At 34.1% G+C, this 27,083-nt stretch overlaps 1 protein-coding gene across 1 annotated transcript; it reads right to left on the bottom strand.

The window, feature by feature from the left end:
- Positions 1-75: 75 nt before the first annotated feature.
- LOC134717670 (uncharacterized) lies at positions 76-27,083 on the bottom strand. Its single transcript, XM_063580167.1, has 3 exons — positions 27,040-27,083; positions 25,545-25,816; positions 76-361 (listed from the first exon to the last, which is right to left on the bottom strand). The coding sequence occupies exons 1-3, from the start codon at positions 27,081-27,083 to the stop codon at positions 189-191; spliced, it is 489 nt and encodes a 162-aa protein (XP_063436237.1). The 3' UTR covers positions 76-188.

The raw sequence follows: 27,083 nt of genomic DNA, 5'->3' as shown, positions 1-27,083 counted from the left end.
TACTATATTTTCCAATCAAATATTTACATTGAGACAAAAGTAACAATTTGAAACTTATGAATGTTTTATTATAAACTTCAAACACAAATTGAAAATCATCATCAAATATAAAATACAATTATTCATAGAGAAAATTTAGTTCATATTTCAGTTAAAACAATAGAGTTCATGAAACACAAGTTATTTGTTTACACGATTTTAGACTGTACATTTTGTCGCCTCTTTGATCTGAAATATATTGACATCACAACCAAAATGGCAACCATTGCCACTGCTACAACGACGACTCCAACGACGTACAAAGGCTTGTTTCCCTTGTTTTCTACTTCCGGATTGTTTCCTGCATTCAACGCCTCTGAACCTGTAATTTTTTGAAAGCAAACATATGCATTGATTTCAGTCTTCAACAAATATGTTTGTTCCGATATTGGAATAATTCTCGTGATAATTATAATGTAAAAAAAATCACGCTGTGCTTTATTAACATGAATGAAATACCGGAACAAAAAAAATAAGCAATGAACAAGGTTTTTAGATTTAATATATTCTTTGTGCTTCTTTGTTAAATTTTAGCTTGTTTTTGTTTTCATTGAGAATGTGACACGGTGATGACTGCTGTATCCGTATTTTGACAATTTTTTGCCTATCATGTCTATTTTAACCACGTCAGGAATATGACAGTTGTTGTCCATTTATTTAATGCGTTTCATTTTTTGACTTTGCCATTTGATTAGGGACTTTCCGTGTTGAAGTTTCCTCGGAGTTAAGTAATTTTTTAATTGTACTTTTTAATGTGCTAATTTGCGGAGACGCTATTTATAACCAATGCAAGTTTGTTAGGATAATAAAAACCTTTTGAACAAATGTAATCTAAATGACTTCTAAATTATTTAAAGTTTTAATTTATATTTAACATCTCCTTGGATACATGAAGAAATTGTCAAAAAGTTTCTACATCACTCAGCCAAAGTTGTCATTGGACAATTTCGCTACGCTTTTACAGTATCTGAATTTAGTTATATGGGTCATAACTTTGTATGCGTATATTCATCCCTGGTTTTAAATGTTTAGGCCACACCAATTTGATTTCTTGTTCGACGGACCCGCCCGCACTTTTTTTTTTCAAAACAGATTTTTTTAATTTTTTTAATTTTCCCGCTTCACGCATCCGGAAATGTAATCGTGTCCATTTCCCGCACCGTTTTTTGTTGTTGTAAATATTCTAAAAAGATATCAACATCTGTTTTTAAAAATTTAAATCACAGTCTAACCTGTATATAAAGATTTTAAACATAAAAGCACCGCATCGAACTGTGATATATCTGTGAGAATATTTGTTTTAGCATGAAACCTATTTATCCAAAGCGGGAGTGCTCCGATATAAATTGCAGATGGCAGTTAGGTCCGCTGCTGTATGCCCTGAGGTAATCGGTGCCCTCAGGTAATCGTGACAATAGTGCCCTTATGCGTAGTAATAACATGATCTAAAAATAGAATAAACTAAAAATACGTATTGTACTTTCTATTTCGACTGATAGTATATGTGCGAAAAATAGGAGAAAACAGGAACACATACAATGTTTTACAATAAGTTACGACAAATAATTCACGAAAAAAATCCAAATATTTGGTTTATTTGTGATCATTGCAACGTGAACAGATATTTATTTAGTGAAACGTAAATGACTTAAAATAATTAAAAAGAAAACACTTTTTGAATGGCGATTTAAACTTTTATAATAATAGTTGTCAAAAACTAGAGCTTTATGTAAATAAATGTTTATACAATTATTTAAACTAACTATTAAAGAATAAAAGTTATCCACACATGCCTAAGGCAGCAAACATTTGATTTTCGGGGAGGGGGGGGGGGGGGGGGCTATGGATTTTTTCTTTCATTTCAATTTTAGCATTACATATAGTGGCAAAACAATTAGAAACAAACTTTAAAAAAAACCAAACCTCCCCCCCCCCCCCTGAAAATGAAATGATTGCTGCCTAAGTTTCGTGAATGTCCTGTTGAAACTTTGACTATCATTGTGTTTGGTAATATATGACACTTACATATGGACAGATTACGCATATATTGATTTTGGTTACTTCTTTTAAAGTAACATAAGTAGAAAATGATAACATTTAATAGATAGGTTATTAAAATCAGTCCATCACTACATGAGGGGCAGTGGCGGATCCATTCATTTAAAAAAAAGGGGGAGTCCCCAATCAAGGACACAAGGAGGGGGTTCCAACTAAAAAGGGTTCCTATCCCCAGAACACCCCTGGACCCGCCACAGAGCTGTTACAAAAAAAATCGCTATAAACTGTCACGGCATTATTTGAATTTAAGTGTACTGCACGCATCTTGCACTGTAAGATTAGCATTAACACAAATGCAAAATTGTTAAATAATTACCACTTTCGTTGGTTTTTTCTTATCTTTGTTTGAAATGTATTTTATTTAAAGTTTGTTTGTGTACCATTCTTTGTTTATTCGAAAGGGGTAGTAGATATAGATATATATATATACAATTAAAATAGAAGAACCTGGATAACGATATGTATGCGTTCAATAATGATACATATAAAAAAGAAGCTGTGGTATAAATCCCAATGAGAAAACTGTCCACAAAAGGAAACAGAAATTAACAACTATAGGTCACCGTACGGCCTTCAAAAATGAGCAAAGTCCATATCGCATTGTCATCTATAAAAGGTTCAGAAATAACAATAAAATCCAATTCAAACGAGAAAACAAACGGCCTTAATTATATGAAACAAATGAACAAAAACAAATATGTAGCACATACTAGTAAACAAACGACAACCACTGAATTACAGGCTCCTGACTTGGGGCATACGTTTTTTTTCTCATAAAAGTTGTACACACAATCGATATGTGAAATGTATTCCATCAATTATATCAAAGTATAAATAATCATAAATCTTTATCATTTAAGCAAAGCATACATTTATAGATTCGTATTTTACTCGATTGGCTTTAAAATAGTTAATAATATATGACACTAGCATATGGACAGATTATGCATATATTGATTTTGGTTACTTCTTTACATAACATAAGTAACATAAGTAGAAAATGATAACATTTAATAGATAGGTTATGTGAAATCAGTCCATCTTGTCCGACTGCATGAGGGGCAGTGGCGGATCCATCCATTTTATAAAAAGGGGGGTTCCCAATCCAGGACACAAGGACACAAGGAAGGGGTTCCAACTATATGTTTCCATTCAAATGCATTGATCTCCACAAAAAAGGGTTCCTATACCCAGAACACCCATGGACCTGCCACTGTCCATTGTTCAACTACTAAATTGTCTGTTTTACTTACTAGTACACTTGGTACAATAAAAAAACCTGATAATAAATTGTTCAAATAAGGCCTTTGAAAATAGTGGAATTAATTACTTTTGGAGTGTCAAAAACTCATTGGAAGTACTTGATAAATTGCATGCATATATTGGTGATTTTAAATCTGTTCAAAGTTTTGATTTTTCTACCGTATATACCACTTTGCCTCATATTCTTATCAAGAAAAAAATCACATTCCTAATTAACTGGGCATTTAAAAAGTCGGAATGCGAGTGCATATGTTCAAACTCTTTGCGATCATTTTTTAGTAGCAATAAACAAAAGAACTATGTCAATTGGACATGCTTTGATACTATTTATACGCTTGAATTTTTATTTGATTACATTTTTGTTCGCTTTAGAGATTCCGTATATCGTCAAGTTATTGGAATTCCAATGGGGACTAAGGGAACATATATTTATTCTAGTGAGCTTCCTCCAGGCATGCTTGGAGGATGCTCCGAGCATTTTAGAGAAGCTAATATCGTTAATACACCATTACATTCCCATTAATGTCAATCAAATATAATAGTAATAGTTAAGAGCTTGTGTGAGCTTTTTGTGAGCCTTTTGTACGCCTGAATTAATAAAGTTTTACTAAGTTGCCCTAGAAAATTAGTTAATTGACACAAAAATAGATACATCAAAACTTGAGGTTAAACAGTTTAGGGACATTTCATCAACATGAGAACGAAAAGCTCTTATATAACTAAAACATATTTATATAAAGCCGATCATAATAACACAACAGTGGTTGTAAAAAATGAATTACATCAAACCAGTAACAAGTCACCTTAACAGTTATAATTACTTGAAAATAAAAATGTTGTTGTCAAATCTATACAAAATATTGTTGAAAAACTATATAGGAAAAAAGAAATAGATTCACAAACCTATATTTTTTGGAAGAAGGATAACGAATCAAAACATAAACACATGTACTTACTTCCGAAAATTCATAAAGTCAATCTAGAAAAAATTAATGAGGCATTTAGAACTGGTCAAATAGTTAGCAACATAAACATTTCTTACCAACCAATCATCCATAAATGTAACTCTACCACGAGACGCATTGAAAGATTACTGGATCTAATTCTAAAACCATTATTGAAGAGTCGTCACTTTTACATTCAAGATACCAAAGACTTCATTTATCAAATAAATTCGCACAAGGTACATTTAGAATGCATTCTCATTGTCTATTATGTAACAGTTATCAATGCATTTTCATCAGTTGACAAACTAGAATATACTTTAAAAATTGAAAACAAACAGAATAAACGGCATTTGTAGAGTTAAGAAACATTGAACTGGAATTCAATGGGCATTTATACAAACAAATAATACGAGCGCCTATTGGTGGTATATGATTTACATCTGTCTGGTCTATTAAAAATATCTCAGATATTAAGTTCCAATGGATAGAAAACATCAAATTCCACTGCCAATACAAAGACGACAGTTTTATGTACTTCACAGGCACATTAAAACAGGTTGAAGATTTCTTTAACACAGCGACCAACATTGTCCCTCTGCTTAAAATCACATTTGAGGTGTCTAGATTTAGCTTCACCTATTTATTTACCGAAGTGTACAGAGGTGAAAGATTCAATAATAATAACATACTTGATGTTCAATCAAAAAAAAAAAAAGACACGAAACGTAAAAATATTTGAATATTATATGTTTATTTAATTCAGCGATGTGACTATCTCTAACACTAAAATTACGAGGTCCAATCTGTCAGCCGTCATCACGTGAAAAAGAAGAATCAAAAAATTCAACTTTATATATAACTAATATAGTACAAAGGTGTAGATTAAAAATTACACCACTCCAGGTCCGTTTGTTTTCCACGTAATTAATATTGCCAATAATTAAAAAGTTCCGGGTCGTGTCCGATACCGATACCAATTACCTTATCTGTACGTTCCGCATCTAACAGGCACACCACAAAACGGTGTATTCATTATTGATATGCTATATACACGAGTCATAATGACGGGGTTGACACTACTAAATTGTCAAATTGTAACCTATTGTAGTATTTTAATCAGTAAGACTTTCTAAGATAACAATACGAATACTTATTTTTATTTATTCAAATGTATTTATAACTAAGACTAGGACATTGCTGTTGATTAAAAAATACTCCATTCCAGGACCTTTTGTTTTCCAAATAATTAATATTACCAATAATTGATTCGACGGGTTAAAACAGAAAGATTTGACAGCAGAGAAAACTGTGCATCTTAATATCGGCATGACTTTATCAGATGACAATACTACATGTAATACAAAAATAAGGCTTGCGCATAGTTATATACTTTAATTCAGTCACGGACCCGCTATATCACGGGTGTGTTCTAGTTATTTCTAATATGACATATATAGTAACACACTGTAATACTTTTTAATGTGTGTGTATGATGGGCTCTAGTGATTGGTAAATATTGATACGTTTTGCGTTTTTGTATATTTGATTTAACAAAAAGTAAGTTATTATTATGGAATCTTTCACCTTTGTGCACGTCGGTAAATTCTTAATAGGTCATACTAAATCTAGACACTTAAAATGTGATTTTAAGCATAGGGTCAATGGTGTTCGCTGTGTTAAAGAAATCTTCAATCTGTTTTAATGTGCCTGTGAAGAACATAAAATTGTCGTCTTGGTATTGACAGTACAATTTGATGTTTTCTATCCATTGGAACTTATCTAAGAAATTTTTAGTAGGACAGACAGATGTAAATCTGAATGTCGGAAAAATTATACCACCGAAAGGCGCTCCAGTAATTTGTTTGTATAACTGTCAAGTTAATTCAAGTTCATTGTTTCTTAACTTTACAAATGCCGTTTATTGTGTTTGTTTGAAATTTTTAAAGCATATTCTTGTTTGTCTACTATTGAAAATGCATTGATAACTGTTTCTTCTTAGTTATTAATCTTCATATTTGTGTACATTGACGCTACATCATAGGCAAACAAAATGCATTCTTTCTTGACCTTGTGCGACTCTATTTATAAATGAAGTCTTTTGTATCTTAATTGTAAAAGTGATGACTCTTCAATAATAGTTTTAGAATTAGATCCAGTAATCTTTCAATGCGTCTCGTGGTAGAGTTACACTTACGGATGATTGGTCAGTAATAAATGTTTATGTTGCTACCTATTTGACCAGTTCTAAATGCCTCATTAATTATTTCTAGATTGATTTCATGAATAATTTTTGGAAGAAGGTACATGTGTTTATGTTTTGATTCGTTATCATTCTTCCAAAAAGTATTATTAAGTTTATGAATCTCTTTTTTCCTATATAGTTTTAAACAATATATTTTATAGATTTGACAACAACGTTAATATTTATTGTCATGTAATTATAACTGTTAAGGTGACTTGTTACTGTTTGGATGTAATCGATTTTATTTATTCCACTGTTGTGTTATTTTTATCGGCTTTATATAAATATGTTTTAGTTATATTATAGCTTTTCCATCTCATGTTGATGTAATGTACCTAAACTGTTTAACCTCAAGTTTTAATGTATCTTTTGTTGGGTCAATTAATTAATTTTCTAGGGCAACATAGTAAAACTTTATTATTACAGGCGTACAAAAGGCTCACAAAAAGCTCATACAAGCTCTTAACTATAAACTCTTCTATGTGATTGACATTAATGGGAGTGTAATGGTGCATTAACGATATTAGCTTCTATAAAATGCTCGGAGCATCCTCCAAGCATGCCTGGAGGAAGCTCACTAGAATAAATATATGTTCCCTAACTGTGAACCAATTATTGCGGACCTGTTTTTGTATTGTTATGAGTTACAATTTATGACTTAAGTTAGCAAAGACCCATCAAAACAATATTTGATACAAACATTTAACTATACTTTTAGATATTTGGATGATATATTGGCTCTCAATAATAACGACTTCCGTGTGTATACTAAAGAAATTTATCCTGTAGAACTTACTTTAATTAAAGCTAATGATAACAATGACCACTGTCCTTTCCTCGATCTTGATATCTATATCATAAACGGGAAGATTAATACAAAAAAATTTGGTAAGAGAGATGTTTTTTCATTCCCTATTGATAATTATCCATTTGTAGATGGTGACGTTCCCTTGTCATCATCTTATGATGTTTATATATCTCAACTTGTACGATTCTCTCGTGTATGTAACAACGTATTAGATTTTAGCGAGAGAAATTTATGAATTACTAAAAAATTATTACACCAGGGTTTTCGATATCACAAACTGGTCAAAACATTTACTAAATTTTATCATCGGTATAAGGAAATAATTCGTAAATATAACTAAACATGCAGACATCTTATACGTTCAGGTATTTCACATCCATTTTTTTATGGAAGTATTCTATATAAAGAACAAAAATGTCAGTATTCTCCTCAGAAACTAACAAAACCTTTAAATAGACTTGTTAAAAAGGGATATAGTTACGATACTGTTGTCAGGTCATTAAAGATTGCATATTTTGGCTTTAATATTGATTCACTGATAGAGTCTTTGAATCGGAACTAAACACATCTATTTTAAAAAAAACAGTTGTTGGCATGACACGGGTTATGTTCTTCTCATATATTTTATGATAGTATGATACTAAACCCCTAACGGGAGGGATTGTGCCTGATATTCATATGATGAACACACAATCTTTCAATCAGTTTAATTGAGGTCTGGAGCTGGCATGTAAGTTAACTGCTAGTAGTCTGTTGTTATTTATGTACTGTTGTCATTTTATTTATTTTCTTTTGTTACATCTTTTGACATCGGACTCGGACTTCTCTTGAACTGAATTATAATATGCGTATTGTTATGCTTTTACTTTTCTATACTGGCTAGCTGTATAGGGGGAGGGTTGAGATCTCATAAACATGTTTAACCCCGCCGCAATTTTGCGCATGTCCCAAGTCAGGAGCCTCAAGCCTTTGTTAGGCTTGTATGATTTTAAATTTTAGTTTCTTGTGTATAATTCGGAGTTTAGTATGACGTCCATTATCACTGAACTATTATGCATATTTTTAGGGGCCAGCTGAAGGACACCTACAGCTGCGGGAATTCTTGCTACATTGGAGACCCATCGGTTGCCTTCGGCTGTTGTCTGCTCTATGGTAGGGTGGTTGTCGCTTTGACATATTCACCATTTCCTTTCTCAATTTTAATAACTATGTTTCTGATCTTATTTTGTAGTCTATAAACGGCATCTATATATTTACACTACAAATCTACAACTCTCAGTCTATGGCTACACGTGCTGATCTTATCTATATTCATGCATAATATTCCTTAGCTGTGTATGAGTATCAAAATCGTATCATACGCGATGATGACCAGCCAGTACACACTGTAAGGATTTTATTCACCAGTATTAAAAAAATCTAATTTGTTTTCATTTGATATTACTTTGAAAGTAACGTAGTTACAAACACAGGTTATAAAGTATATAACTGCTTTTTTAAAATGTTAATTGTCTTTATCAATCTTATTTGAGAGATGTAAGATATTTTCAATGAAAAACCTCACATCTCCAGTGGACTTTTGTACATTGTCAGATAACCTTAGGTCATCTCTAAATTACTGTGTATTTCCTGTATCTCAGATCATATCTATGATTGCTCACATGGTGAGGTTACCTCAGGTCACCTCTGTATGATTGAACATTGTGAGGTTACCTAATATTACCTCTGTATTGCTGTACATGGTGAGGTTACTCTGTATTACTGCACATACTCGTATTACCATACTTTGTATAAACTGTACAAAACACTATATTTTTAGTTTTCCTCAGGGCACTTCTGCATTTCTATACATGGCCAAGTGCACATGTTAACTAATGTAATTTCTTAACTACTGTATATAAATATGTAACCTCAGAATACCTCTGTATGTTAGAATATGGTGAGGTTACCTAAGGTCACAACTTCATGGTCATTGTACCAGCTGCATGTTACCACAGATAAACTTTGCAAAACGCTAATTTTCTACAAACCTCAGGTTACCACAATTGAATGTTCATAACTCCCTTCGTCAGCTTAGTCAGTCCAGATTACATCTATGTTCTTTTTTTTCACGGACAGGCTACCTCAGGTCATCTGTAAATTATTGACATGACCAGGTTACCTCAGGTCATCTGTAAATTACTGTACATGACAAGGTTACCTCAGGTCATATGTAAATTACTATACATGACCAGGTTACCTCAGGGAACCACTGTACTACTGTGCATGGTAAGGTTACCTCAGGGAACCATGGTACTACTATGCATGATCGGGTTACTTCAAGGAACCATTGTTCTACTGTGCATAGTCTGGTTACCTCAGGGATCCATTGTACTACTGTGCATGGTCATGTTACCGAGGGAACCATTGCACTACTGTGCATGGTCAGGTTACCTCAGGGAACCACTGTACTACTGTGTATGATCAGGTTACCTCAGGGAACCATTGTACTACTGTGCATTGTCATGTTACCTCAGGGAACCTATGTACTACTGTGCATGGTCAGGTTTCCCCAGGGAACCATTGTATTATTGAAATGGTCAGGTTACTTCAGGGAACGATTGTACTACTGTGCATTGCCAGATTACCTCAGGGAACCATTGTACTTCTGTGCATTGTCATGTCTCCTCAGGGAACCACTCTACTACTTTGCATGTTCAGGTTACCTCAGGGAACCATTCTACTACTGTGCATGGTAAGGTACCTCAGGGAATCATTGTACTATTCTGCATTGTCAGGTTTCCTCAGGAAACCATTGTTCTACTGTGCATGGTTATTTAAACTCAGGGAACTATTGTACTACTGTGCATTGTCATGTCACCTCAAGGAACCATTGTACTACTGTGAATGGTTAGGTTACCTCAGGAAACCATTGTAATACTATGCATTGTCAGGTTACTCAGGGAACCACTGTTCAACTATGAATTGTCAGGTTACTCAGGGAACCACTGTTCAATTATGCCTGGTTAGGTAACCTCAGGAATACATTGTACTACTGTTCATTGCCAGGTTACCTCAGGGAACCCTTGTACTACTGTGCATGGTAAGTTTATCTCAGGGAACCATTGTACTACTGTGTATGGTCAGGTTACCTCAGGGAACCATTGTACTTCTGTGTATGGCCATGTTACCTTAGGAAATCATTGTACTACTGTGCATGGTCATGTTACTACATCGGACTCGGACTTCTCTTGAACTGAATTATAATATGCGTATTGTTATGCTTTTACTTTTCTATACTGGCTAGCTGTATAGGGGGAGGGTTGAGATCTCATAAACATGTTTAACCCCGCCGCAATTTTGCGCATGTCCCAAGTCAGGAGCCTCAAGCCTTTGTTAGGCTTGTATGATTTTAAATTTTAGTTTCTTGTGTATAATTCGGAGTTTAGTATGACGTCCATTATCACTGAACTATTATGCATATTTTTAGGGGCCAGCTGAAGGACACCTACAGCTGCGGGAATTCTTGCTACATTGGAGACCCATCGGTTGCCTTCGGCTGTTGTCTGCTCTATGGTAGGGTGGTTGTCGCTTTGACATATTCACCATTTCCTTTCTCAATTTTAATAACTATGTTTCTGATCTTATTTTGTAGTCTATAAACGGCATCTATATATTTACACTACAAATCTACAACTCTCAGTCTATGGCTACACGTGCTGATCTTATCTATATTCATGCATAATATTCCTTAGCTGTGTATGAGTATCAAAATCGTATCATACGCGATGATGACCAGCCAGTACACACTGTAAGGATTTTATTCACCAGTATTAAAAAAATCTAATTTGTTTTCATTTGATATTACTTTGAAAGTAACGTAGTTACAAACACAGGTTATAAAGTATATAACTGCTTTTTTAAAATGTTAATTGTCTTTATCAATCTTATTTGAGAGATGTAAGATATTTTCAATGAAAAACCTCACATCTCCAGTGGACTTTTGTACATTGTCAGATAACCTTAGGTCATCTCTAAATTACTGTGTATTTCCTGTATCTCAGATCATATCTATGATTGCTCACATGGTGAGGTTACCTCAGGTCACCTCTGTATGATTGAACATTGTGAGGTTACCTAATATTACCTCTGTATTGCTGTACATGGTGAGGTTACTCTGTATTACTGCACATACTCGTATTACCATACTTTGTATAAACTGTACAAAACACTATATTTTTAGTTTTCCTCAGGGCACTTCTGCATTTCTATACATGGTCAAGTGCACATGTTAACTAATGTAATTTCTTAACTACTGTATATAAATATGTAACCTCAGAATACCTCTGTATGTTAGAATATGGTGAGGTTACCTAAGGTCACAACTTCATGGTCATTGTACCAGCTGCATGTTACCACAGATAAACTTTGCAAAACGCTAATTTTCTACAAACCTCAGGTTACCACAATTGAATGTTCATAACTCCCTTCGTCAGCTTAGTCAGTCCAGATTACATCTATGTTCTTTTTTTTCACGGACAGGCTACCTCAGGTCATCTGTAAATTATTGACATGACCAGGTTACCTCAGGTCATCTATAAATTACTGTACATGACAAGGTTACCTCAGGTCATATGTAAATTACTATACATGACCAGGTTACCTCAGGGAACCACTGTACTACTGTGCATGGTAAGGTTACCTCAGGGAACCATGGTACTACTATGCATGATCGGGTTACTTCAAGGAACCATTGTTCTACTGTGCATAGTCTGGTTACCTCAGGGATCCATTGTACTACTGTGCATGGTCATGTTACCGAGGGAACCATTGCACTACTGTGCATGGTCAGGTTACCTCAGGGAACCACTGTACTACTGTGTATGATCAGGTTACCTCAGGGAACCATTGTACTACTGTGCATTGTCATGTTACCTCAGGGAACCTATGTACTACTGTGCATGGTCAGGTTTCCCCAGGGAACCATTGTATTATTGAAATGGTCAGGTTACTTCAGGGAACGATTGTACTACTGTGCATTGCCAGATTACCTCAGGGAACCATTGTACTTCTGTGCATTGTCATGTCTCCTCAGGGAACCACTCTACTACTTTGCATGTTCAGGTTACCTCAGGGAACCATTCTACTACTGTGCATGGTAAGGTACCTCAGGGAATCATTGTACTATTCTGCATTGTCAGGTTTCCTCAGGAAACCATTGTTCTACTGTGCATGGTTATTTAAACTCAGGGAACTATTGTACTACTGTGCATTGTCATGTCACCTCAAGGAACCATTGTACTACTGTGAATGGTTAGGTTACCTCAGGAAACCATTGTAATACTATGCATTGTCAGGTTACTCAGGGAACCACTGTTCAACTATGAATTGTCAGGTTACTCAGGGAACCACTGTTCAATTATGCCTGGTTAGGTAACCTCAGGAATACATTGTACTACTGTTCATTGCCAGGTTACCTCAGGGAACCCTTGTACTACTGTGCATGGTAAGTTTATCTCAGGGAACCATTGTACTACTGTGTATGGTCAGGTTACCTCAGGGAACCATTGTACTTCTGTGTATGGCCATGTTACCTTAGGAAATCATTGTACTACTGTGCATGGTCATATTACTACAAGGAACCACTGTACTACTGTGCATGGTCATGTTACCTCAGGGAACCACTGTACAACTGGGCATGGTCAGATAACATCAGGAAAGCATTGTATTACTGTGCAGGGAACCTTTGTACTATTGTGCATGGTCAAATCTCCTCAGGTAATCATTGTTCTACTGTGCATGGTCATGGTCCCTCAAGGAATCATTGTACTGCTGTGTATTTTAAGGTTACCACAGGGAACCATTGAACTACTGTGCATGGTCAGGTTACCTCAGGGAACCATTGTACTACTGTGCATGATCAGGTTACTTCAGGGAATCATTGAACTACTGTACATGGTCATGTTACCTCAGGGAACCATTGTACTACTGTGCATGGTCAGTTTATCTCAGGGAACCATTGTACTACTGTGCATGGTCAGGTTACCGATAGAACCATTGTGCTTCCGTGCATGGTCAGGTAACCTCAGGGAACCATTGTGCTTCTGTGTATTGTCAGGTTTCCTCAGGGAACCATTGTACTACTGTACATGGTCATGTTACTCAGGAAACCACAGTACTACTGTGCATGGTCAGGCTACCTCAGGGAACCATTGTACTACTGTTCATGGTAAATTTATCTCAGGGAACCATTGTACTATACTGTGCATGGTCAGGTTACCTCAGGGAACCATGGTACTACTGTGCCTTGTCAGGTTTCCACAGGGAACCATTGCACTACTGTACATGGTCATGTTACTGCAGGGAACCATTTTACTTCTGTGCATTGCCAGGTTACCTCAGGGAACCATTGTACTTCTGTGCATTGTCATGTCTCCTCAGGGAACCACTCTACTACTTTGCATCTTTAGGTTACCTCAGGGAACCATTCTACTACTGTGCATGGTAAGGTACCTCAGGGAATCATTGTACTACTCTGCATTGTCAGGTTTCCTCAGGAAACCATTGTTCTACTGTGCATGGTTATTTAAACTCAGGGAACTATTGTACTACTGTGCATTGTCATGTCACCTCAAGGAACCATTGTACTACTGTGAATGGTTAGGTTACCTCAGGAAACCATTGTAATACTATGCATTGTCAGGTTACTCAGGGAACCACTGTTCAACTATGAATTGTCAGGTTACTCAGGGAACCACTGTTCAATTATGCCTGGTTAGGTAACCTCAGGAATACATTGTACTACTGTTCATTGCCAGGTTACCTCAGGGAACCCTTGTACTACTGTGCATGGTAAGTTTATCTCAGGGAACCATTGTACTACTGTGTATGGTCAGGTTACCTCAGGGAACCATTGTACTTCTGTGTATGGCCATGTTACCTTAGGAAATCATTGTACTACTGTGCATGGTCATGTTACTACAAGGAACCACTGTACTACTGTGCATGGTCATGTTACCTCAGGGAACCACTGTACAACTGGGCATGGTCAGATAACATCAGGAAAGCATTGTATTACTGTGCAGGGAACCTTTGTACTATTGTGCATGGTCAAATCTCCTCAGGTAATCATTGTTCTACTGTGCATGGTCATGGTCCCTCAAGGAATCATTGTACTGCTGTGTATTTTAAGGTTACCACAGGGAACCATTGAACTACTGTGCATGGTCAGGTTACCTCAGGGAACCATTGTACTACTGTGCATGATCAGGTTACTTCAGGGAACCATTGAACTACTGTACATGGTCATGTTACCTCAGGGAACCATTGTACTACTGTGCATGGTCAGTTTATCTCAGGGAACCATTGTACTACTGTGCATGGTCAGGTTACCGATAGAACCATTGTGCTTCCGTGCATGGTCAGGTAACCTCAGGGAACCATTGTGCTTCTGTGTATTGTCAGGTTTCCTCAGGGAACCATTGTACTACTGTACATGGTCATGTTACTCAGGAAACCACAGTACTACTGTGCATGGTCAGGCTACCTCAGGGAACCATTGTACTACTGTTCATGGTAAGTTTATCTCAGGGAACTATTGTACTATACTGTGCATGGTCAGGTTACCTCAGGGAACCATAGTACTACTGTGCCTTGTCAGGTTTCCTCAGGGAACCATTGCACTACTGTACATGGTCATGTTACTGCAGGGAACCATTTTGCTTCTGTGCATTGCCAGGTTACCTCAGGGAACCATTGTACTACTGTTCATGGTAAGTTTATCTCAGGGAACCATTGTACTACTGTTCATGGTAAGTTTATCTCAGGGAACCATTGTACTACTGTGCATGGTCAGGTTACCTCAGGGAACCATGGTACTACTGTGCCTTGTCAGGTTTCCTCAGGGAACCATTGCACTACTGTACATGGTCATGTTACCTCAGGGAACCACTGTTCTACTGTGCATGGCCAGGTTACCTCAGGGAACCATTGTAATACTGTGCATTGTCATGTTACCTCAGGGAACCATTGTACTACTGTGCATCGTCAGGTTTCCCCAGGGAACCATTGTACTACTGTACATGGTCAGATTACTTCAGGGAACCATTGTACTTCAATGCATGGTCAAGTTTCCCCAGGGAACCATTGTACATCTGTGCATGGTCAGGCTACCTCAGGGAACAATTGCACTACTGTGCCTGGTCAGATTACTTCAGGAACCATTGTACTACTGTGTATGGTAGGTTTCCTCAGGGAACCATTGTACTAATGTGCATGGTCAGGTTACCTCAGGGAACCATTGTATTCTTGTGCATGGTCAGGTTACCCCAGTGAACCACTGTAAAAACTGTGCATGGTCAGGTTATTCATTAAGATAGACAAGAATGAGATTTACAGATAATTTAGTAGACTGAATTTTTTTCTGAAGTCATTTTTTTCTGTTTGTTTATAGGTTTATGGTGAATGGAAACATAAATATAGACTTTTTACAAAATCTTGCATCTTTTTGAGATATCATTCAAGGAAAGTGGAAGGATATCATGTTTACTTGAAGTGGTGAGGTCTAGTAAAAATAGCAAACAGAAAGTAGAAAAAAAATGAGTTGACTTCAGGATTGCGTAACGTTTTATTCTTCGTGGCAAGACCCCCTTTTTCAATTAAATCACAATTTCACTTTTGTACATCCATGGTATGAACATGAATTTTTTTTTCTAAGATCAGCTGTTTTGCATGTAAGCCTATGGAGCAGTCAATAACAAGACTGCAACCTTATGTTAATTTGATTTGAATCGATTATATTTGTTGTTATTTTTTGGGTTACCTGAGGTAATCCTGTTATGAAAGAATACTTCGTAGATACTTTGCTGGTATATGCATTTATGCTGTAATTACACAACTTCTTAATTTAAAATGTAAGACTTCATAGATTTGTATTGTTTATGCGATTATATGTAAATGTTACACGAGTTCACTTGTTAAATGGGTTGTATTTGGTGTTAAAATTGGGGTTACCTGAGGTAACCCTGTCATGAAGGAATACTTCGTAGATACTTTGCTAGTCTTTACATTAATTGTAATAAACCAACTTATTCATTTTGAATGTAGGACTTCATTGAAGTTATGTTGTTTATGGGATATATATGTAAAGGTGATCTCAAATAACTTCAGCTAAGTGGGTTATATTTGCAATTATATTTGGGGTTACCTCAGGTACCCCTGTTATGAAAGAATGCTTATTAGATAGTTTGCTAGTGTGAAAATTTATGTTGTAATCAAACAATTTCTTTATTTTACATGTAGGACTTTACAGATGTAAATTGCTTACGCGATATTTAGAAAATGCAATCTGTCTTAACTCGATTTAAATGGATTATACTTGTAGCTATTTTATGGGTTACCCGAGGTAACACTGTCATGACAGAATACTTAGTAGATACTTTGTTAGTATATGTATTTATGGTATAATAAACCAACTTCTTCATTTTCAATGTAGATATTCATTGAAGTTATATTGTTTATGAGATGTAAATGTAAAGGTGATCTGAATTAACTTGAGTTAAATTGGTTGTAATTGCTGTTATTGCTTTGGTTACCTCAGGTAACCGTGTTATGAACAAAATATTAGTAGATACTATGCTAGTGTATACATTTTTATTTTAATCACACAATTTCTTAATTTGAAAATGTAGGACTTCATAGATTTGTATTTTTTATTTGATGTTATTGTTATGGTTACCCGAGGTTATCCTGTCATGTAAGAATACTTTGTAGATAGTTTTCCAGAATATACATTTAAGTTGTAATAAACGATTTACTTTTTTATAAATTTGAACTTCATAGATGTGTATTGTTTATATGATATTTAAGAAAGGCAACTTTAGTTAACTTTATTTGAATTGATTATATTTACTGTTATTTTTGGGGTTACCTGAGGTAACCCTGTTATGAAAGAATACTTCGTAGATACTTTGCTAGTATATGCATTGATGTTGTAATTATACAATTTCTTAATTTAAAATGTAGGACTTCATAGATTTGTTTTGTTTATGCGATGTATAGATATATGTTACCTGAGTAAACTTGAGTTAAAAGGGTTGTATTTGTTGTTATTATTAGGTTACCTGAGGTAACCCTGTCTCTCAGGTAACCCTGTAATGAATGAATTCTTGGAAAATACTTTGCTAGTGTTTACAGTAATTGTAATAGACAAACTTCTTTATTTCAAATGTAGGACTTCATGTAATTTGTATTGCTTATGTGATGTACATGTAAAGGTGAACTCAGTTAACTTCAGTTAAGTGGGTTATATTCGTAATTATGTCTGGGGTTACCTCAGGTGCCCATTTTATGACGAATGCTTTTGAGATAGTTTGCTAGTGTTAACATTTATGTTGTAATCAAACAATTTCTTCATTTTAAAATGTAGGACTTCATAGATGTGTATTGTTTATTTCTGAAAGGCGACTTAAGTTAACTTGATATGAATGAATAATACTTGTTTTTATTTCATGGGTTACCTGAGGTAACCTGTCATGACAGAATATTTAGTAGATACTTTGCTAGTATATCCATTTATGGTGTAATAAATCATCTTCTTTATTTTTAATTTAGGAATTCATTAAAGTTATATTGTTTATGTGATGTATATGTAAAGGTGATCTAAAGTTAAATAGTTTGTTTTTGTTGTTTTTGTATTGGTTACCTCAGGTAACCCTGCTATGAAAGAATTCTAAGTATATACTTTGTAAGTGTATACATTTATATTCTTTTTACACAATTTCTTAATTTAAAAATGTAGGACTTCATTGATTTGTATTGTTTATGTGATGCATATATATTTAAAGGTGATACCTGAGTTAACTTGAGTTATATGGGTTGTATTTGTTGTTATTATTGGGTTACCTGAGGTAACCCTGTAATGAATGAATTCTTTGTAGATACTTTGCTATTGTTTACATTAATTGTAATAAACAAACTTCTTTATTTCAAATGTAGGACTTCATGAAACTTGTATTGTTATGTGATGCACATGTTAAGGTGACCTCAGTTTACTTCAGTTAGGTGTGTTATATTTGTAATTATGTCTGGGGTTACCTCAGGTACCCATGCTATGAAGAATGCTTTTGAGATAGTTTGCTAGTGTTAACATTTATGTTGTAATCAAACAATTTCTTTATTTTAAAATGTAGGACTTCATTGATGTGTATTTTGTATGTGATATTTCTTAAAGGCGACTTAAGTTAACTTGATATGAATGGATACTACTTGTTTCTATTTCATGGGTTACCTGAGGTAACCTGTCATGACAGAATATTTAGTAGATACTTTGCTAGTATAACCATTTATGGTGTAATACATCAACTTCTTCATTTTTAATGTAGGAATTCATTAAAGTTATATTGTTTATGTGATGTATATGTAAAGATGATCTGAATTAACTTGAGCTAAATAGGTTGTTTTTGTTGTTTTTGTATTGGTTACCTCAGGTAACCCTGCTATGAAAGAATTCTTAGTATATACTTTGTAAGTGTATACATTTATATTTTAATTACACAATTTCTTAATTTAAAAATGTAGGACTTCATAGATTTGTATGGTTCATGTGATGCGAATATATTTAAAGGTGATACCTAAGTTTACTTGAGTTATATGGGTTGTATTTGTTGTTATTGTTATGGTTACCTGAGGTAACCCTGTAAGGAATGAATTCTTTGTAGAATCTTTGCTATTGTTTACATTAATTGTAATAAACAAACTTCTTTATTTCAAATGAAGGACTTCATGAAAGTTGTATTGTTTATGTGATGTATATATATAAAGGTGACCTCAGTTAACTTGAGTTAGATGGGTTATCTTTGTTATTATTGTTATGGTTACCTGAGGTAACCCTGTAATGAATGAATCCTTCGTAGACACTTTGCTAGTGTTTACATCAATTGTAATAAACAAACTTCTTTATTTCAAATGTAGGACTTCATGTAATTTGTATTGCTTATGTGATGTACATGTAAAGGTGAACTCAGTTAACTTCAGTTAAGTGGGTTATATTCGTAATTATGTCTGGGGTTACCTCAGGTGCCCATTTTATGACGAATGCTTTTGAGATAGTTTGCTAGTGTTAACATTTATGTTGTAATCAAACAATTTCTTTATTTTAAAATGTAGGACTTCATAGATGTGTATTGTTTATGTGATATTTCTGAAAGGCGACTTAAGTTAACTTGATATGAATGAATAATACTTGTTTTTATTTCATGGGTTACCTGAGGTAACCTGTCATGACAGAATATTTAGTAGATACTTTGCTAGTATATCCATTTATGGTGTAATAAATCATCTTCTTTACTTTTAATTTAGGAATTCATTAAAGTTATATTGTTTATGTGATGTATATGTAAAGGTGATCTAAAGTTAAATAGTTTGTTTTTGTTGTTTTTGTATTGGTTACCTCAGGTAACCCTGCTATGAAAGAATTCTAAGTATATACTTTGTAAGTGTATACATTTATATTCTTTTTACACAATTTCTTAATTTAAAAATGTAGGACTTCATTGATTTGTATTGTTTATGTGATGCATATATATTTAAAGGTGATACCTGAGTTAACTTGAGTTATATGGGTTGTATTTGTTGTTATTATTGGGTTACCTGAGGTAACCCTGTAATGAATGAATTCTTTGTAGATACTTTGCTATTGTTTACATTAATTGTAATAAACAAACTTCTTTATTTCAAATGTAGGACTTCATGAAACTTGTATTGTTATGTGATGCACATGTTAAGGTGACCTCAGTTTACTTCAGTTAGGTGTGTTATATTTGTAATTATGTCTGGGGTTACCTCAGGTACCCATGCTATGAAGAATGCTTTTGAGATAGTTTGCTAGTGTTAACATTTATGTTGTAATCAAACAATTTCTTTATTTTAAAATGTAGGACTTCATTGATGTGTATTGTTAATGTGATATTTCTTAAAGGCGACTTAAGTTAACTTGATATGAATGGATACTACTTGTTTCTATTTCATGGGTTACCTGAGGTAACCTGTCATGACAGAATATTTAGTAGGTACTTTGCTAGTATAACCATTTATGGTGTAATAAATCAACTTCTTCATTTTTAATGTAGGAATTCATTAAAGTTATATTGTTTATGTGATGTATATGTAAAGATGATCTGAATTAACTTGAGTTAAATAGGTTGTTTTTGTTGTTTTTGTATTGGTTACCTCAGGTAACCCTGCTATGAAAGAATTCTTAGTATATACTTTGTAAGTGTATACATTTATATTTTAATTACACAATTTCTTAATTTAAAAATGTAGGACTTCATAGATTTGTATGGTTTATGTGATGCGAATATATTTAAAGGTGATACCTAAGTTTACTTGAGTTATATGGGTTGTATTTGTTGTTATTGTTATGGTTACCTGAGGTAACCCTGTAAGGAATGAATTCTTTGTAGAATCTTTGCTATTGTTAACATTAATTGTAATAAACAAACTTCTTTATTTCAAATGAAGGACTTCATGAAAGTTGTATTGTTTATGTGATGTATATATATAAAGGTGACCTCAGTTAACTTGAGTTAGATGGGTTATCTTTGTTATTATTGTTATGGTTACCTGAGGTAACCCTGTAATGAATGAATCCTTCGTAGACACTTTGCTAGTGTTTACATCAATTGTAATAAACAAACTTCTTTATTTTAAATGTAGGACTTCATGAAAATTGTATTGTTTATGTGATGCACATGTAAAGGTGACCTCAGTTTATTTCAGTTAAGTGGGTTATATTTGTAATTATGTCTGGGGTTACCTCAGGTACCCATGTTATGACGAATGCTTTTGAGATAGTTTGCTAGTGTAAACATTAATGTTGTAATCGGACAATTTCTTTATTTTAAGGGTAGGACTTCATAGATGTGTATTGTTTATGTGATATTTCTGAAAGGCGACTTAAGTTAACTTGATATGAATGGATAATGCTTGTTTCTATTTCATGGGTTACCTGAGGTAACCTGTCAAGACATGATATTTAGTAGATACTTTGCTAGTATAACCATTTATGGTGTAATAAATCAACTTCTTCATTTTTAATGTAGGAATTCATTAAAGTTATATTGTTTATGTGATGTATATGTGAAGGTGATCTGAATTAACTTGAGTTAAATAGGTTGTTTTTGTTGTTTTTGTATTGGTTACCTCAGGTAACCCTGCTATGAAAGAATTCTTAGTATATACTTTGTAAGTGTATACATTTATATCTTAATTACACAATTTCTTAATTTAAAAATGTAGGACTTCATAGATTTGTATGGTTCATGTGATGCATATATATTTAAAGGTGATACCTGAACTTGAGTTATATGGGTTGTATTTGTTGTTATTGTTATGGTTACCTGGGGTAACCCTGTAAGGAATGAATTCTTTGTAGAATCTTTGCTATTGTTAACATTAATTGTGATAAACAAACTTCTTTATTTCAAATGTAGGACTTCATGAAAGTTTTTTTTTTTATGTGATGTATATATATAAAGGTGACCTCAGTTAACTTGAGTTAGATGGGTTATCTTTGTTATTATTGTTATGGTTACCTGAGGTAACCCTGTAATGAATGAATCATTCGTAGACACTTTGCTAGTGTTTACATCAATGGTAATAAACAAACTTCTTTATTTTAAATGTAGGACTTCATGAAAGTTGTATTGTTTATGTGATGCACATGTACATGTAAAGGTGACCTCAGTTAATTTCAGTTATATGGGTTATATTTGAAATTATGTCTGGGGTTACCTCAGGTACCCATGTTATGAAGAACGCTTTTTAGATAGTTTGCTAGTGTAAACATTTATGTCGTAATCAACAATTTCTTTATTTTAAATGTAGGACTTCATAGATGGGTATTGTTTATGTGATATATTGGAAAGGCGACTTAAGTTAACTTGATATGAATAGATAATACTTGTTTCTATTTTATGAGTTACCTGAGGTAACCGTGCATGACAGAATATTTAGTAGATACTTTGCTAGTATATGCATTTATGGTGTAATAAACCAACCTCTTAATTTTTAATGAAGGAATTCTTTGAAGTTATATTTTTTATGTGATGTATATGTAAAGGTGATCTGAATTAACTTGAGTTAAATAGGTTGTATTTGCTGTTATTGTTTTGGTTACCTCAGGTAACCCTGCTATGAAAGAATTTTTAGTACATACTTTGCTAGTGTATACATTTATATTTTAATAACACAATTTTTTTAATTTAGAATGTAGGACTTCATATATTTGTATTGTTTATGTGATGTATATATAAAGTTACCTCAGTTGACTAGAGTTTAATGGTTGTATTTGTTGTTATAATTGGGGTTACCTCAGGTAACCTTGTCATGAATGAATACTTCAGATCATTAATTGAAATTTTATAAAAAAAAAAAAGTTTATAATTTTACCAGCCATCCCCACCCTACACGTACATACGAAATGAATGATCGGTGAATACAAATAATAAAATCATTTGGGAAGTTTGTTGACATCTTTGGTACTTGGTCACATTAAAATTTGGTATTAAGATCTATCTTAATAAGAACTATATTTTCGTGCGTATTTAATTAATGACGCACTACCATGATTACCTCAGGGCACCGATTACCTCAGGGCACCGATTACCTCAGGACACCGATTACCTCAGGGCATACAGCAGCGGACCTAACTGCCACCTGCATATAAATTTAGAACAGCGGAAATACCTTTTAAGAACAAAACAATGGTTTCTATCCCCCTTACTTATATTCCATTTCAACAAATGTTCGTTGTCAGAATAAAGTACAAAGAACTTCTGATGGATTTGCCTTCAACTGCAATTATATTGTATGCTGGCGAAACAAAACTATCCATAGCCGCTGCATGTTTATGCACCTGTCCTGATACATTTAGGGGCCTGTCGTTCAGCATCGTTTGTTGATGTTGTTCATTGGTATTTTCCCGTTCAGATATATAAATTAGATCGTTGGTTTTCCTGTTCGAATTTTGTATGCTTATAATTTTGGGGTCCTTTTTAGCTTGCTGTTTGGTCTATGTATCTATGAACGCCCCCCCCTTTTAAAAAAAATCAAAAAAATAAAAAAAAATCGTTATAATCTGCTAGTATTGTAATGAATAATGGCATTTTACTGATATGCCTTCGCCTGAAACATTCAGGCAAGAGATGAGACTCTGGAAGTCGTTTTGGGAAAATCAGCCGGACAAACCAGAGTCAATAACATCAATCTTAACTGATGTAAGGGCATGTTCGACTTTATTTCCAAACATCACAAAAGTTCTCTTCTTACTTGCTTTGACGAGCGTCACGTCAAACTCCACCGAAAGAGCTAACGCATTCCTTAATTTGATCAAGAATTATTTGAGAAGCACCATGAAGGAGGATCGCTTAAATGCTCTGCTTCTTGCTTCTGTTCACAGAGACATTAAACTTGATTTTGATAAAATTATTGACGATTACGACATGAGAAATCTTCGTAGAATGGTTCTAATGAATCCACTCTATTAATTGAAAATGAGAGTCCGTCAGTATTTTTCTGTGTTCATTTTAGGTTTTGCGTCAAGGTACATGTATACTTGAAATATGTATATTTCCACATCAAAGCAATACTCAGAACGAAAGAACTTTATTCTTCAGTGTTTATTTTTCTTGTATCATGTGTGTCGTTCAACGAAACCCGAGACTTAATCAAAAATAGAGGGATAACTTCATAATTTGATGCTAAATTTTTGAAATTCAGGAGCTTCAGAGCTTCCCCATGGACCCTCAACCGTAATCACGCCTCTCGTTCATAAAATCCTGGCCTAGGAATTGAAATTTTAAGTAACTCCTTATACCCTTAGTTTGGATTTTCTCGTTATTGGTCTACTGCTGTTAAGATCCATCCAATCATAGACAATTAATGGAGAGAACTCGGCATAAAAAATGTCACACCCTGATACTTTAACTATAAAATATACATGCTCCAAGTCAGGAACCGTTACATTAGTGCAATTCTCTATTATTTTATGTTTTTAAGCCAAAAAAAGGTCCAAATTTTTTTTCGGCGAAATATTATATTCTACGCCCACCCTTTCAAATATCATGGACACGCCCCTGAAAGCCCTGTGTAAAAGGTCGTACTTTGACCTGTGTTTGTTATTATCAGGTTGAGAACAACCCACCCTCAGACAAGGGGTCATTTTACTGACGTAGAAAAGAAATTAGAAATACCAACATGACCAAGGATTTGTTTAGTTCTTATATACAAAACCTTTGAAAACTTAGAATTTTGTACTCAAAAGAGGAGAGTTTCATCATATTTTAAACAACTTTTTCTAAAAGAGGGTCCACTGATTTTGAATAATTATTAAACTGTTAAAGTATGATGTGTTAACATGCAAGGTTAAAGTCCAGGAATATCACAAAAATTCTTGGACATGTTTTAACCATTTAATACCAGATAGATATATAGTTTTTTGAGAAAATATGAGCCCTTTTGTACAAACAAATATACATTTGTGTATTATAACTTATATTGATCCCTCATAAAACATGTAAAAGGGATAAATTTATAGCATTATAAGGGTTGCCCCAAAAGTTGAAACTGAAAATGACTTGGATGGAGAATTGTCTCATTGTCATACATAGACCAGATTTAAATATTTCTTGGTGAATAGGGAAACAGTACTTCAGAAATTAAAGAAATGTCTAAGTACAAGTGATAAATCAAGTTTTAATTTTGTCAAAACCTACTATTTTATGTTTACCAAAAAAAATCATAATCGCTCGCCTCTACTTTCCAAGCTTCGCCTCAAAAATTTGCAAATTAAATATTTTTTTATTAAAATTTTCAAATCGCTCGCTCGCCCCAAATTTTTGAGTCCAAAAATCCGTAGAACAAGAAATTAAACGGGTGTGGCCTTAGCTCTGATAAACCCAATGAAGGTAAATCAAGAATGCGTTTTAAAAAAAGTATAATTTTTATTTAAAATAAATGACTATATCCCCGAATCGTTACTTTATTGAAGTTTATTTTTTCAATGAACCAAGTTCTTTGTTCGTTAGACTTGGTTTATTTGTCACCTTGATTTTTTTCTTAATCAATTTAAGAAATGTAAACGTCGGTACCGAAGTTAATATTTTACCGTGCCCTGTTCAATGTTTTGGAATTTCCTTAACCAACTTGCCTTTTTGAAAAACAACTGTAGCTTCATCTTCAGCATAACTAATTGGTCCAACACCTTCAATAGGTTCATCATCTTGATCCATAATCCCGACTCGCTTCCTGTTGCTACAACGAGGCTCACAGTCCCGTGAGTAGTCATTGCTATGACAAAACGTGGCATTGCAATGAACATACATTGAGTCAGGGTGGAATGCGTACTCGAAATCCTGGAAGTGGAATCTGGTCTCATGTGTAGACTTGGTAGTGACAAATACACTAGGTGCCGCAGGACATCTGTCAAAAAAATATATTGTGGTACATTTTTTAAAAATGTATTTACAAATACATTTTTAAAGTAGAATTGAGAATGGAAATTGGGAATGTGTCAAAGAGACAACAACCCGACCATAGAAAAAAAATAAAAGCAGAAGGTCACCAACAGGTCTTCAATGTAGCGTGAAACTCCCGCACCCAGAGGCGTCCCTCAGCTGGTCCCTAAACAAATATATACTAGTTCAGTGATAATGAACGCCATACTTATTTCCAAATTGCAAGCATGCATGCAGGCCGTACTTTGCCCTATAAATGGTTTTTCTTTTACATATTGTGACTTAGATGGTGAGTGGTCTCATTGGCACTCATACCACATCTTCTTATATCTAATGATTGCAAAAGACAAGAACTAATTAAAAGTTTAAATGATTTTTAGAGTTGCATTTCTAAGTGTAATATCTTTTTATGTATTTAAAATATTGTAATAAATTGAAATTGGAAGAATAATGGAACTTAAACAGCAAAGAAATTGAACTGTTCATGCGCTTATTTTGGCGATTTAAGCCCTTGAAAATTTGGCGGGATCTGAGTCTCTCTGATTTTTTATGTACATTTTACATATGCACCTTTTTTTCTTTTAAAAATTAAGAAATAATAACAAGGATTTGATTGTACTTTTAAACATGATTTTTTAAAAAAAATATATGTATTAAATTATGAAAAGATAAATAGTGGCAAAAAATGTAATGATACTACATAGATAAGACTAGAGGATTCTGAAAACTGTGATATCGTGACACCAAATCGCCTGCACTGCAGCCGTCCCGCTAGACCACACGACCACCTGGGTTCTCAAAAAAAGAGCTTTCGCTGGCCATGTGTTACCTTTCCACGTCAGTGTTAATCTAGCGGCGTACTACAGTACATGATATATAAGGCATGAAGATGTTATTGTTACAGATCAGCTAAATTATCTATAGTAAAGGATCCTACAAATTAATGTAAGATACAGTCACAAAAAATAATTATATGCATAAGTACGTCTGAGTCAGTGACAACCCTACAACAGATGTATCCATCGGATCGCCATCAATGATGGTGATACATGGCTGTGTACATAATGTATATTGTTACGATTTAGTGATCGTATTTTTAAATTAATGGAACTCGTGTTTTCCATAGTTTACAGTAGTAATTTTATGAGTCAGCTGTTTTTGTTTACGTTTTCGCAACGCTATTTTTACGATGGAATGTCACCTCGTACAGAGTATTCACGGTTGGTTGGCAT

The sequence above is a fragment of the Mytilus trossulus genome, chromosome 5, assembly GCF_036588685.1.
Source record: "Mytilus trossulus isolate FHL-02 chromosome 5, PNRI_Mtr1.1.1.hap1, whole genome shotgun sequence".
Lineage (NCBI taxonomy): Eukaryota > Metazoa > Mollusca > Bivalvia > Mytilida > Mytilidae > Mytilus > Mytilus trossulus.
This window is presented reverse-complemented; position numbering and strand designations above follow the sequence as displayed.